Raw genomic sequence first — 13,408 nt, forward strand, 5'->3', positions numbered from 1 at the left:
CCAGGCAGCGCTGGGTCAGGACCAAGTCCTGGCTCTAGCCACGTGGCCAAGCAGTGGCACGGCCGTGGCCTTCGTCCACGCTGAAGAAGATAAGGGACTCGCTGAGTGTTCACGTGAAATGGGTGGGAAGGCGCCTTGGGGAGGGGAGTCCCTGAACACCCCTGAACATGCAGGGTCTGCTCTGCGCCCCCGCCCCATCCTGGCCCCCCACCCCCAGGCCCGCGGGGGGCGCCAGGCCTGGCTGCCAGCTGGGGGAGGCTCAGAGACCCCTCTGTGGCAGGGGGCGGCCGTGGGCGGCAGACAGGGCCCGCGGGACGGTGGGCACCTTCCCAGAAGGTCACCTCCTGCTCCCCCCTCCCCAACGGTCCAGGGTGGTTTCCAAGGAGAAATGGGGCCCCTCTGTGTTCGGGATTGGAAGAGAGGAAGTTTTCTGAATTTCAGGGAAAATAAAGGCCTCAATTCCTAGCGCCAGGCTCCCTCTAAGGCCATGGGGGGGGGGGCGCGCAGGGCAAGGCCTTTCTCTGGGGGCCGCGGCCGCCAGTCGTGGCCGCGGGTGGGGGCTGTGCCGCGGGGCGCGCGGGATCCAGCACCTGCAGCGCCGCGCCCCGGGCCCCCTGCACCGTCCGTCTCCCCGCGACCCCCAGCCCAGGCCCCCGGGCGTGCGCGGCCCCTCCTCCTCCTCCCGCGCCCCTCCCCCCTCCCCGGCCGGCGCGTCGCCGAGCATGCGCAGTGCGCGGGAGGCGGGCGGGCGCGCACCCCGGGGCCCCTCGCGCGCTGGGCGCCGCCACCTGCGCGTTGCTAAGCAGTGACCATCGTCGCGGCGGGGCCTTGCGGCGGCCCCCGAGGCCTTCCGGGAGGAGCCCGGGCGGGGCCGCGTCATCTGGGCAGCATGGACTAGGTCACCCGCGTCCCCGCCGCCCGCCTCGCCGCCCAGCGCCGCCGGGGAGCCACCATGACCACCGCCAAGGAGCCCAGCGCCGCGGGGAAGTCGGCGCAGCAGCAGGAGCAGGTACCGCGGGCGCCGGGCCGCGCGTGTGCAGGGAGTGCGCCCCGGCTGCGCGTGTGCACCCGTGTGCACGGGAGTGCGCCCGGGCTGAGTGTGCACGGGAGTGCGCCCGGGCTGAGTGTGCACGGGAGTGCGCCCGGGCTGAGTGTGCACGGGAGTGCGCCCGGGCTGAGTGTGCACGGGAGTGCGCCCGGGCTGAGTGTGCACGGGAGTGTGCCCCAGCTGCGCGTGTGCGCGGGAGTGCGTCCCAGCTGCGCGTGTGCACGGGAGTGCGCCCAGGCTGAGTGTGCACGGGAGTGCGCCTCAGCTGCGCGTTTGCACCGTCTGCACGGGAGTGTGCCCTGCCGGCCGCGCGTGTGCGCCCAGGCCGAGTGCGCGCGTGTGCGCCCCAGCTGCGCGTGTGCGCCGTGTGCACTCGCGTGCCCCCGCACAGGTCGGGGGGGACTGAGCTGGGTGGAGCAGGGGCGCGCGCCCCGGTGCCTTGAGGACCTGACCGCCCCCTCCCGCCTGGCCCTCCCCCTGCGCCTCCTCAGCCTCCAGCCTGCCGCTGAGGCCGCCTTTGGCCGGGTGGGGGTGAACTTGACGGGAGGGCCCGTTGTCTTAGAGCCTCTGAGCATGCGCCCCTGAAAGACGGTTTCCAGCCACTCCGTGATTGGGGTCTGGAGAAGGAGAAGGTGCCCCCGTGGACCGAGGCTTTTCTGGGCCCCCTGCAGGGCTCTGCCTGGGGGCAGGGCTAGTCCCACCTGTATCCCGAGTGGGCGGGCCCCCACCCTCTGCCTGGGAGAGCTGGGTGCAGGCAGGGGGCACTGGCTGGGGGGCTGGAGGCCCGGAGGCTGCACCTCACTTCCTCCTAGCGCAGTTTCCCTGGGCAGCGTGCTCAGAGGCGGGGACCCAGCAGGGCACCCGCTGCGTTTCCCTGTGGGGTGGGGTGGGGGGTGACGCTCACTGGCTGAGACCCGATGGAGTTCAGGAACCTCACGACCTTCTGTGACCCCAGGAAGCACTTTAGGTTTAAATTTAGTGTCGGCTGACCTTCCGAATGGTTCACACCGAGCAGATCATCTCTGCAGTCTCCTCCTCCTCCTCCTGCCCCTCCTCCTGCGCTCCTCCCTCCTCTCCTGTTCCACCTGCTCCTGCTCCTCCCCGTGCTCCTCTTCCTCCTCCTCCACCTGCTCCTCTTTGTCCTCCTCCTGCTCCTCCTCCTGTTCCTCCCCGTGCTCCTCTCCTCCTCCTCCAGCTGCTCCTCTTCCTCCTCCAGCTGCTCCTCTTCCTCCTCTTCCTCCTCCTCCAGCTGCTCCTCTTCCTCCTCCAGCTGCTCCTCTTCCTCCTCCTCCTCCTCCTCCTCCTCCCGAGTGTTCTCCGGCTTCTGTTCTGGGAAGTTCTGAGGCTGGTGGGCGATGCGGGTGGGCGTCTGTCTTCGCGTCTCCTCCCGGGGCCGTGGGTGCCCGCTGAGTGCTGGTGCGCAGGGCTCAGGGGGCGGCTCCTCAGGGCCACCCGCGCGGGCCCCCGGCGGGCTCGCTGCATGCTGTGTGGAGCAGGTGTCCACTGGGGGCGAGTCCCCACCAGACCAGCGTCCGGGGCTGTGGCACTAACGTGCTCCCAGCGGGGACTCGCGGTTCGCCCGCGCCTGGGTCTTCACTGCAGGAAGAAAAGCTGCTTCCGCCAGGGCAGGGCTGGGAGGTGCGCGGGGAGCAGGGCAGCCCGGGAGGCCTCTGAGAGCCAGGGCGGCAGGCAGGACCCTGGCCACGGCCGCACCCCACACGGACGCCCGCCCTCCGTGGCAGGCGGAGCCCCCAGCCCAGGGCAGCGCCAGGCAGGGGGGGCCCGGGGCCCCCAGACTCATGTCGACAGGGTGGGCCGATGTCTTGACCCAGTGGCCAAGAGCCGCTTCGGGGGTTTGCTAGGGCTGCGTCCTCTTCGCTGGGTCCGGCCACGCTGGTGCCACCCCTCACGCCTCCGGGCCACCTGCCGGCCTCCCCCTTGCTGCCTGCGAGGCAGGGGTGAGACCCGGGCAGCCCAGCCGGGAGGGGCGTCGGGGGAGGCGTCGGGGAGAGAGACACTGAGATACCGGCCGCGGCGGCGTTTGGGGGAAGCTTCCGGCACCCACACCTTGTCTCTGCGGGCGGGCGGGCCGGCGGTCAGTCCTGGCGGGATGGCCTTGTCGGGGGAGGTGCGTGCCCAGCGCTGTGTGTCCCTGACAGGCCCCCGCGCCCCTCCCCCACCTGGCCCGTGCAGGCAGATGAGCGAGACGCTGGGAAGAACTTTCCTGTCTTTCCTTTGGGGGCTGGTGCAGGGGGGCATGTGGTGTTGGGGCGGGAGCCCCAGTTCCTGCACAGGGACTCGTGCGTCTGACCCGGGACAACTTCCTGCCGGAGACCTCTGCTGCTTAGGAGGCGGGTGCCGAGGGGAGGCCGGATGGCCTTGGTCCCTTGGTCTCGGGCTTCCTCCTGGCTCAGTGCTCAGGGACCACTCGGGATCACCCAGTAGTGCTCAGGAGATTGCTCCTGGCTCAGTGCTCAGGGATCACTCCTGGCGGGGCTCTGGGGACCTTATGGGGTCCTGGGGATCGAACCCAGGTCAGCTGCCTGGCAAACGTCCTTCTCGACCATGCCTCCGGCCCCGTACCAGGAGATTTTGCCTATTAGCAGCTGCATTCGCTTGCAGAGATTCCTACCAGGCTGGCTGGACGCATGGAAAGTGTTTCTGTTTTGAGAATACTATGGGGCCCCTCGGCACGCAGGGAGCGGGTGTGTCTGGAGAGGAGTTCTCTCTCTCTCTCTCTCTCTGGAGATGTGCACATTTATTTTTGAAAGGAGCATCTGGAGCCTAGAAATGTCTGGAAACAACCTATCTTTTAGGCTGAATGAATCGGATGGAGGGTTTGGCGCTGCAGCCAATCAGACACTGTGGCTTCCCCTGGTGCAGCTCTGCACCCCTGCACCCCACGTCTGGGGGCTGGGAGGGGGAGGCTGCGGCTAATTTTGGTTTAAATTTAGTGCATCCTCACAGACGAAATCCTTCCTTGGAGATCCAAAACAGGAGACTTGTTTTCCTTCAAATAAATAAAAGTCCAAATGCAGTTTGAAATACACCACGTGCCTTTCACACGCCGGCTCCTGCTCTCCCTGCGGTGTGCAGCCAGCCCCAGGCCGCGGGGTCCACGCGGGCCGCACGGGCACGGGCCAGCCCCGGCCTCTCCCAGCACATGGCCCAGAGCACACGGCGGCTTGCACGCGCCCGGAGTTCACTCCCCGAGACGTGGTGAGGCTGGGGACCAGCTGGACGCAGGCTGTTCGTTCTAGGTTGTTCTCTGCACCGCGCCTGGGCCTGGGCCTCGGGCTGGCCGGGGGCTGACTCCTAGTCGGACACGAGTAAGTGGACATTGAGATGCTCCCAGCCCACAGCCCGAGGTGGGCGTCGCCCTCCCGGAGGGGGGGGACAGAACAGATGCTGCAGAGAGGACGTGACTTCGGCCACTGTGAGTCCCACCGTCCTCCTGTGAGGAGGCTCGGGAGGGTCAGAGGAAGGACCCAGGGGGAGGAAACCCAAGGAACAGGCCTCAGTGCTGGGAAGAAGCTCAGGGCATCGCCGGGGCCCCGCGGGCGGCTTCCCTCCGGGGCACAGAGCAGCGGCTGTGGAGGCAGTGGATGGGGTGTGACTTGTACCCCGTGAACTGTGCGCGTATGAGTTGCATCCGTGTGAAGTGCACCGTGTGGCGCTGGCGACGGGCACTGGAGCAGACAGGACCCGGCCTTGTTGGCAGGAGCACGGGGTCAGCACGGGGTGCTCAGCCGTGGTCTCCCTCGACCCCCTCGTCACAGGGCCCGAGACACAGAAACTGACACGTACGCTTAGCAGGTCATCCTAGCCGCGGCGTCTCGCCTGGAGTGGGGTTGGACCCGGCAAGGCAGAGCAGGAGAGGCGACAGGCCAGTGCTGCTGAACGTGACGTGATTGGCCCTTCCCGCAAGCCGAGGCCTCTAGAATATGTGCGTATTTGCCGATCTAGTGAACAGTCACAGCTGCTCCCGGAGGGCTTTCCCGCCCGCGCACCCTTCATCCTCCGCCCCACGTCTGCCCAGACCGGTGTGCATGTGCCCGGCACCTGGGCGGTGCGTGTCTTCCCCAACAGTCCTGTGTGCATTGTATCCCTGTGAATTGTATCTGCGTGAGTTGTATCCCTATAAATTGTATCAGTGTAAATTGTATCCCTGTAAGTTGTATCAGTGTGAATTGTATCCCTGTAAGTTGTATCAGTGTGAATTGTATCCGTGTGAGTTATATCCCTGTAAATTGTATCAGTGTGAAATGTATCCCTGAAAGTTGTATCAGTGTGAATTGTATCCGTGTGAGTTGTATCCCTGTAAATTGTATCTGTGTGAATTGTGTCTGTGAATTGTATCCGTGTGGATTGTATCAGTGTGAATTGTACTGTGTGAGTTGTATCCTTGTGAATTGTACAGATGTGAATTGTACCAGTGTGAATTGTATCCCTGTGAACTGTGTAGGTGTGAATTGTATCTGTGTGAATTGTACTGTGTGAGTTGTATCTCTGGGAATTGTACGGGAGTGAACTATACAAGTGTGAATTCTACGGGTGACATTGCACGGGTGTAGACTATTTGAGTGCGCGCGTGTGGGTGTGAACTGTAGTATGGGTGTGAATTGTGTGTGTGTGGATGGTGCACGCATGGGTGTGAATTGTGCCCCTGGGGAACATGTGGTCTGTCTGAGTGAACCTCTGTCCTCCTCCTGGTTGTCCCGGAACTGTCCTGACTCTGCAGGTAGCCGGTGCCTTGGAGGACGGGGGAGGGAAGCCCAGTGTCCAGGGCCGTGCTCGGATCCATCCGAGACTTGTGGCCTTTCCAGAACAGGCGGGAGGAGAGGACTGGGCCGTGCTGGGGGCTGGAGCGAGCGGGCACAGAGCTAAGGGCCATCCCGGGTCTTGGGGAGCCCGGCGGAGGAGCACTGTCCTCAGGGGAGGGGCCGCCCTTCCGTCCCAGGGGAACGAGGCGGTGAGAAGCAGCCTGAGCCTGCAGAGGCCGCCTGTGTGCTGGGGCCCAAGTCACACCATGTTTGAAAGCCCCGAATGCGTGCCCAGAGTGGCCGGTGACAACCCAGATCACCGCAGATGAGCCGCGAGCAGAGCGCACGCTCAGACAGAGAGCAGGCGCGTTCTCTCGGGAAGCAGCGCTCTCTCGGGGTAGACGCGTGTCCTCGGCCGCGCGGGTGCTCCCGTGAAGGCTCCGGCGCCCGTCACTCCGGGCTCCCTGGGGGAGCTGAGCTCAGACCCCCGGTGCTCCCCGAGGAACCCCAGGGCTCTGCGGGCTGAGAGCGCCCCATTAGCCTTCACCAGACGCCGTTAGCTGCCGCGCGCACGTCGAAATGTTAAGATGCTGATAATCACTTGCAGGGACGCACAGTCGCCGCTGCCTGCGCTCCGGGAATCGCAGCTGTATTGTCTTGTGTGGAAATGAGCCGTGCCTGGCGCTGGCACTCCCCGCCGGCGTGTCCCAGCCGACACCTCTCATCCTCTCCTGGAAGGGGGCCGTGGGCCAGAGCTTGAAAAGTGGGGGAAGGACTCCAACTCGGGTTTGCTTCTCTGTCCGGAGACCAGGCGCTCACAGAGATCGACAAGGGCAGCTTGTGTCTCCTTGTGGCGGGGGGCTCGCTGGCCTGGCTGGGGATGTTTGGATGCGGAGTTTGGGGTTTGTCACTCGCGGCCTAGAGCCAGGTGCAGACCGCCACGGGGGCTGTTTAAACTTGGGCCCTGTGTGTTGCAGCTCAGCGGGGGACTGGCCGGCTGTGAGAACGCGTGTTCTTTGACGTGGGCAAACAGACAGGGTGAAGGCGCGTGTCCGGAACGCAGCAACGCCTGCTTTGAGCCCACGCGGTGCCCGGGTACAGCCTGGGGGCCCCGAAACCCTCCTGGGGAGCCTCAGCTCTGGGGGGGCCCCAGCACTGCCCCCGTTCCCTGAGGGTCCTTGGGAGGGGCCCCGGGCCCCTCCGCACCCCTCCGAGGAGCCCAGGAGAGATCAGCAGGGCGGAAGGAGCTCCCTGCTGGGGCTCCTGGTTCTCTTACGGCCACGTCCTAAATGCTCCTGGTCACCCCACGCACCGGGCCCTGAGCTGCCTGGTGCGTTTGGCAGAACGTAAGTCCCGGTGCGGCCTCGTGACGGCGGGCTCTCCACGCTGGCGGGGCCGATGGGCACGGAGGTGAGAGACGGCGTCCAGTGGGGACCGTCGGGGAGCCGAGGCCTCGGGCTGCCTGAGACGCTTCCCGGACCCTCGCTGCCTGTTCCGTGTGGGTGCTGGGCCTGGCTTTTGACCGGGGCGTGACCGAGCCCAGACCCAGCGCTGGGCTCCCAGTTCCGGAAGCAGTTGGTGCCGAGGGGCTTGAGTTTGCCGACAGCCCAGGGCCCGGCGGGCGTCTGCGCCCTGCCCCCCCCAGCCGGCTAATTTTAGCAGCGGTGCTGGATGCCGCAGAGTCCGCCGGCAGCTTTCCAGAGCGTGTTGCTGATAACGTCTAGGGGAGCCGTGTCCCGGGCGTGTTGCGTGTTCCCTCACTGCCGTCGGATCCCTTCTGGCCGCAGCGCACGGAAACCTGCTCTCCCTAGCCGAGGCGGCAGGAGACGCAGGCCCCGTCCCGCCTGCCAAGCGGGTGACTCGGAACAAAGGCGCCTGAGCTGTGTGTGGAGGTGGGGGCGGAGCCGACGCGCCCCCCGCCCCCCGGCTGTGCTGATGAAAGTGGGAGCATGGGAGGGCGTGGGGGCGGTCAGTAGCGGCTGCCCCGCCCTGCTCCCGGGCTCCTCTGAGGGAGCGGGGGTCCCAGGAGGACTCAGTCTTGAGGTACTGACTCACGATCAGGTGAAAATTCACACCCCAAGCCGGAACCGGGCCCCACTCTTTCTCTCCTGCAGAAATGAACGTGCCACAGACGCCGAGACGGTGGGTGATGGACACGTGGGAGCTCGTGGGTCAGCCGCCCGTCCCGTGGCGGGGCGCGTGCTGTCTGAGCCCCCGAGGTTCTCTGGGGTTCGTGCAGGGATGCCGGCTGGTCGGCGCCAGGGGCCATGCTCGGCGGGCTGAGGGACTCTTCCTGGCTCCGTGCTTGGGAGTGGCCCCTGGCGGTGCTCAGAGGGACACAGGTGGGGCCAGGGGGGTCGACCTGGGGCCCCAGTCAGGTCTGCCGTGTACAAGCCCGACCTCGTGTGCTGTCCCCGGGGGGCCTCGAGACTCACCCCGTCTCCAGTCAGGCCCTGGAATGGTGGCGACGAACAAGGTGTCTTTGATCTGAACACACGGCCCAGGCCCCTTCGCTTACTAAACTGTCATCCCCCAGGAGCCCCGAAGACCCCCCCCCCAACCTGCAGGCCAGACTCGGCCTTTGGAGGTGCGTGGAGAGGACTCGGGAGCTGGTGCTCCCACAGACTGTGCCCCAGCCCCGTAGTGGACACTTAGTGGGCTCTGGGGAAGTCTGTGGCCCGACAGAGACCCCCCCTCTCACAGAGATTCCTGTGCAGAGACGTCAGCATCCTGGGGAACTCGAGGGAATTTTAAAACACATACAGGGAGGTTCAAGACTCTTGGGCTTTCTGGCTCTGGTTTTGAAAATCAAAGTAAGCACTTCCGGTCCCTGAGAGCCAGTTGGTTTGGTCCAGATTTAAGGAAGGGGATAAGCCGGGGCCAGAGGGATGGAGCAGGGTGGGCTGCAGGGTGTGACCCGCTCCTCGGGAAACGGGTACATCAGGGGTGAGCGTGCACGGCTCAGCCCTTCAGCTGAAATACCAGGCTCTGAGCGAGCAGGGCTCCGTCTGGGTGTCGCCCGGCCCCCGCCACCGCCCGGCGCCCTGTCCTGGCCGCAGGGAGACCGCGTGCTGCCTGGCGGGTGGCTCAGACCCGACCCTGCTGGGGGGCACCCGCAACCCCTCCGGCCAGTGACATGAGCCTGCGCTTTGAGAACAGGGACTTTCCTCCCGCCCCCCGGGATGAGCCCCCGGCCCAGGAGGGGGTCGCAGAGGCCCAGGCGGACGTGGGCCCCGGTCACAGCCCACCGCGGGGCCGGTGTGTGCGCACGGGCTGGGGCTGACCGTCCGTCCCGTGTTCCCGCCACGGCCCGAGCCCGTCCACAGGCGCCTGCGGGACAGGGCGGCCTCCAAGCTCAGTGGACGCCTGAGACGGCCCCGGGGAGGGTCGCCCCGCGGCTTCGCGCCCGAGTCGGCCCAGCGAGGGTGAACAGGGCGCCGCAGCCTCCCGATTCCCGAGCGAGCGGCGGCTAATGAGGCCGGGTGGGAGGGCGGGAGGCGACGTTTCACACTCGAGCGGCCTCCGCAGTGGGTGTCCGACAGGTGCGGAGCGGGGAGGCCGGCCCGCCCGCAGGTGCTCCCACTCGAGCTCTGCGCGCCCGGGAAAGCCACCCGCGGGGCGGACGCCTCAGCCCCCCGCGGGCGGGCGCAGGGCCAGGGCACCTCTGGGTGCGGCCGGGGCGTGGCCAGGGGAGATGGCGTGTCCAGCGGGCAGTCCCGCACGGGCGTCCTGAGGGAGAGACTGACCCCCGCCGGCTGCCGTGCGACAGCCCTGCCCGCTCCTGGCCTGGGCACTCTGGGAGTCGCCTGCCGCCCCCGCGGGCTGGCACGGTGCCGCCCTGCCCCTGCAGCTGCCCCGCTGGAGGGAACGGCGGCTGCCCTCGGCCTCTCCGCACCCGGCACGGCCGCCCGGGAGTCCCTGAGCGGGGGGACCGCAGCCCGTCACAGCCGGCCAGGGGACACTGGTCTGTGGCCAGCGGTCCCAAGGGGGATACAGCCCCACCTGCCCCAGCAGCGTCCTTGGGGACAGGTGACGCCTGCCGCCCCGGAGGCAGCCCGGCACTCACACCACGCAGCCCCCGTCGGGGCCGGAGCACCAAGCACCGTGTCTGTCTGCAGGAAGGGCAGCCGGCAGGGGCCCCTTCAGGGAGGGCTGCGGGGCGGGAGGGGAGCAGCGGGGGCACGAGCAGGCAGGACGCCCCCGGGCGGCCCAGGCTCCCTGTGCTCGGCTCCCCTCTGGGACCCCAGGGGGGGGGGCGTGGGAGGTCAGGTGTCCTGTCCTGCCTCAGCCTCCCCCCCTGGCTCCTGGGAACCAGGGCCCGGCCCTGCAGGAGCCTCCCCACAGCGCTGGGACAGACCCTGGGCAGAGGCTGAGTATAGGCCCCCCCAGCAGGGCGCAGCCTCCTTCCTTATTGTGCCTGCATGTGCCTGTGTGCGTGTGCGTGTGTGTGTGCACCTGTGTGCGTGCGTGTGTGTGCGTGTGCATGTGTGCATGTGTGTGTGCACCTGTGTGCCTGCGTGTGCATGTGTGCGTGTGCACCTGTGTGCATGCGTGTGCGTGTGTGACGTGTATGTGCTTATGTGCTTGTGTGCATGTGCATGCACACTTGTGCATGCGTGCTTGTGCATGTGTGTGCATGTGTGCGCACACATGTGTGTATATGCATTTGTGTGCATGTGCACGTGTGTGTATACGTGTGTGCATGTATATACGTGTGCATATGTGCACGTGTGTGCATGCACACGCACTGCTGGCAGGACAGTGCCTTGTCAGCTGCAGACTCTGCCTGGCTCACAGCAGCCGGCGCCGTTGGACCCGGTTCGACTCACTTAGGCGCCAGCTGAGCGAGTACCCTCAGGGACTCTCGGGGCTGACGGTGCTGCTGCGAGGAAGACCCACCCCGAGGCCGCGTCCCTGGCAGCCTCCGGGGCCGAGCACGGCTCAGGTGCGCACACGTGTTCCCAGGCCCAGCACGCACAGGCGTCTCCGCGCGCCCGGGTTCACGGCGACTGCGGCTCACGCCTAAAGCGTCGGGGCTGTGGTGGCGGCTGCTCGGGACTCAGCAGGTTCGTGCCTGTGCCGTGACGTCCCTGCGGAACCTGCAGGTTTGTGTCATTGTGTAGTTGTGTTGTCATTGCTCGGACGGGGAAATCATGCTGCAGGAGCAGCCGTTGAGTCTGAGAGGAGCACAAAGGAATGCAGCCCCCGGTGCCCGGCGGCGGCAGCTGGAGCCCCCGGGAGGGCAGCGCGTCAGACGCCGCTTCCCCGCACCTCCCTCTCAGCTCCGACGCCTGAGGAGGAGACTAGGACTCTCTTCAGCTTCTGTGGGCGCTTCCGAGCTAGCACACGCTTCACGTCTACGAGGCGTCGGGGAGCTTAGGGGATATCGGTTTCACACGGCGCACAGGCAAGCATTTTGGGCTGGGCCACACCCTCGATGCTCACGGCTGACTCCCGACTCTGCTCAGGGCTGACTCCGGACTCTGTGCTCAGGGCTGACTCCTGACTCTGTGCTCAGGGATGACTCCTGACTCTGCTCAGGGCTGACTCCTGACTCTGTGCTCAGGGCTGACTCTGGACTCTGCTCAGGGCTGACTCCTGACTCTGTGCTCAGGGCTGACTCTGGACTCTGCTCAGGGCTGACTCCTGACTCTGTGCTCAGGGCTGACTCTTGACTCTGTGCTCAGGGATGACTCCCGACTCTGTGCTCAGGGATGACTCCCGACTCTGTGCTCAGGGCTGACTCCTGACTCTGCTCAGGGCTGACTCCTGACTCTGTGCTCAGGGCTGACTCCTGACTCTGCTCAGGGCTGACTCTGGACTCTGCTCAGGGCTGACTCCTGACTCTGTGCTCAAGGATGACTCCTGACTATGTGCTCAGGGCTGACTCCTGACTCTTTGCTCAGGGCTGACTCCTGACTCTGTGCTCAGGGCTGACTCCCGACTCTGTGCTCAGGGCTGACTCCCGACTCTGCTCAGGGCTGACTCCCGACTCTGCTCAGGGCTGACTCTGGACTCTGCTCAGGGCTGACTCCTGACTCTGTGCTCAAGGATGACTCCTGACTATGTGCTCAGGGCTGACTCCTGACTCTTTGCTCAGGGCTGACTCCTGACTCTGTGCTCAGGGCTGACTCCCGACTCTGTGCTCAGGGCTGACTCCCGACTCTGCTCAGGGCTGACTCCCGACTCTGCTCAGGGCTGACTCTGGACTCTGCTCAGGGCTGACTCCTGACTCTGTGCTCAAGGATGACTCCTGACTATGTGCTCAGGGCTGACTCCTGACTCTTTGCTCAGGGCTGACTCCTGACTCTGTGCTCAGGGCTGACTCCCGACTCTGTGCTCAGGGCTGACTCCCGACTCTGCTCAGGGCTGACTCCCGACTCTGCTCAGGGCTGACTCTGGACTCTGCTCAGGGCTGACTCCTGACTCTGTGCTCAAGGATGACTCCTGACTATGTGCTCAGGGCTGACTCCTGACTCTGTGCTCAGAGTTGACTCCTGACTCTGTGCTCAGGGCTGACTCCCGACTCTGTGCTCAGGGCTTGGGGACCTTGTGTGGTGTTAGGTGTTGAACTCGGTTTGGTTGTGTGCACGGCAAGTGCCTCACCCCTGTCCTATCTCTCCAGCCCCCCAGATGTTTGCCTGTGAGGCATCCTCAGGACACCCCCAGGGCACCCCGTCCTGGTCTGGGCCGCGAGTGCCCGGGGAGCCCAGGATGGTCGCCAAGAGTGTTGGGGACGGGGCGTTTCCCTTGGTCTCGGGCCCTGGGAAGCCCAGTGTGTGGGGTGAGGGACCGTCTGCGCAGGGGCCGAGGGCAGCCGCAGTCTGCGCTCCCCTGAGGCTGGTGACGCTTTGTCCAAAGACGGATGCGAGTCCTGGGGCTACTCCGTGGGGTGCCGACGTGTCGGACTGACAATACTGATTTAGGCCCACGTGACATCGGACACGTCCTAACCAATACTAACAGGCCACATATCACTGTGTCACTGTGTCACTGTCGTCCCGTCGTTCATCGATTCACTGGAGCGGGCGCCAGTAACGTCTCCATCGTCCCAGCCCTGAGATACCAGCGGCCTCTCCCTGCTCGTCCTGCCCAGCCATTGAGGCTCTTCTCAGGTCGGGGGATGAGACCTGTTACTGTCGCTGTATTTGGCATCTTGAGTACACCACGGGGAGGCTGCCAGGCTCTGCTGTGGGAGGGGGGGGATACTCGGTAGCTTGCCGGGCTCTCCGAGAGGCATGTGTACACACACACACACACACACACACACACACACACACACACACACACCTGAAATCTTTCCGTCGTTGGGGCCAGAGAGACGGCGCAGTGGGCAGGGCAGAGAGACGGCGCAGTGGGTAGGGCGCTACCTTGAGGGCAGCAGACCCCGGTGCTACCCAGGATGCCACAGTGTCGCCCGGCACGGCCCAGAGAGCCCTCGGCTACTTCCAGTGTGCGTGGGGGAGGCTCAGCTCCGGCACAGACCGACTCGGGGGCGTCCCTGGCGCCTGGTGGACCCTCGCAGGCCGGGGCTCTGCCCACGAGCCCCACCCGGAGGCGGCCTCTCCCCGCCAAGGCGAGAGCAGGAGCCCGAGCA

The 13,408-nt window shown here is 65.9% G+C and overlaps 1 protein-coding gene across 4 annotated transcripts in view; it reads left to right on the plus strand.

Annotated features, from left to right (window-relative positions):
* The window catches only part of DPP6 (dipeptidyl peptidase like 6), a 216,754-nt gene that overhangs the window by 102,408 nt on the left and 100,938 nt on the right, over nucleotides 1-13,408 (plus strand). Inside the window, exon 1 of one of the 4 annotated variants that reach the window (XM_055120651.1) lies at nucleotides 731-1,009. The exons of the other annotated variants lie outside the window; for them this stretch is intronic. Coding sequence (XP_054976626.1) covers nucleotides 953-1,009 — 57 coding nt within the window. The 5' untranslated portion in view covers nucleotides 731-952. Of the gene's footprint in view, nucleotides 1-730; nucleotides 1,010-13,408 lie in introns of those variants that run through there. 4 annotated transcript variants of the gene reach the window in all.

The sequence above is a fragment of the Sorex araneus genome, chromosome 1 (genome assembly GCF_027595985.1).
Source record: "Sorex araneus isolate mSorAra2 chromosome 1, mSorAra2.pri, whole genome shotgun sequence".
Classification (NCBI taxonomy): domain Eukaryota; kingdom Metazoa; phylum Chordata; class Mammalia; order Eulipotyphla; family Soricidae; genus Sorex; species Sorex araneus.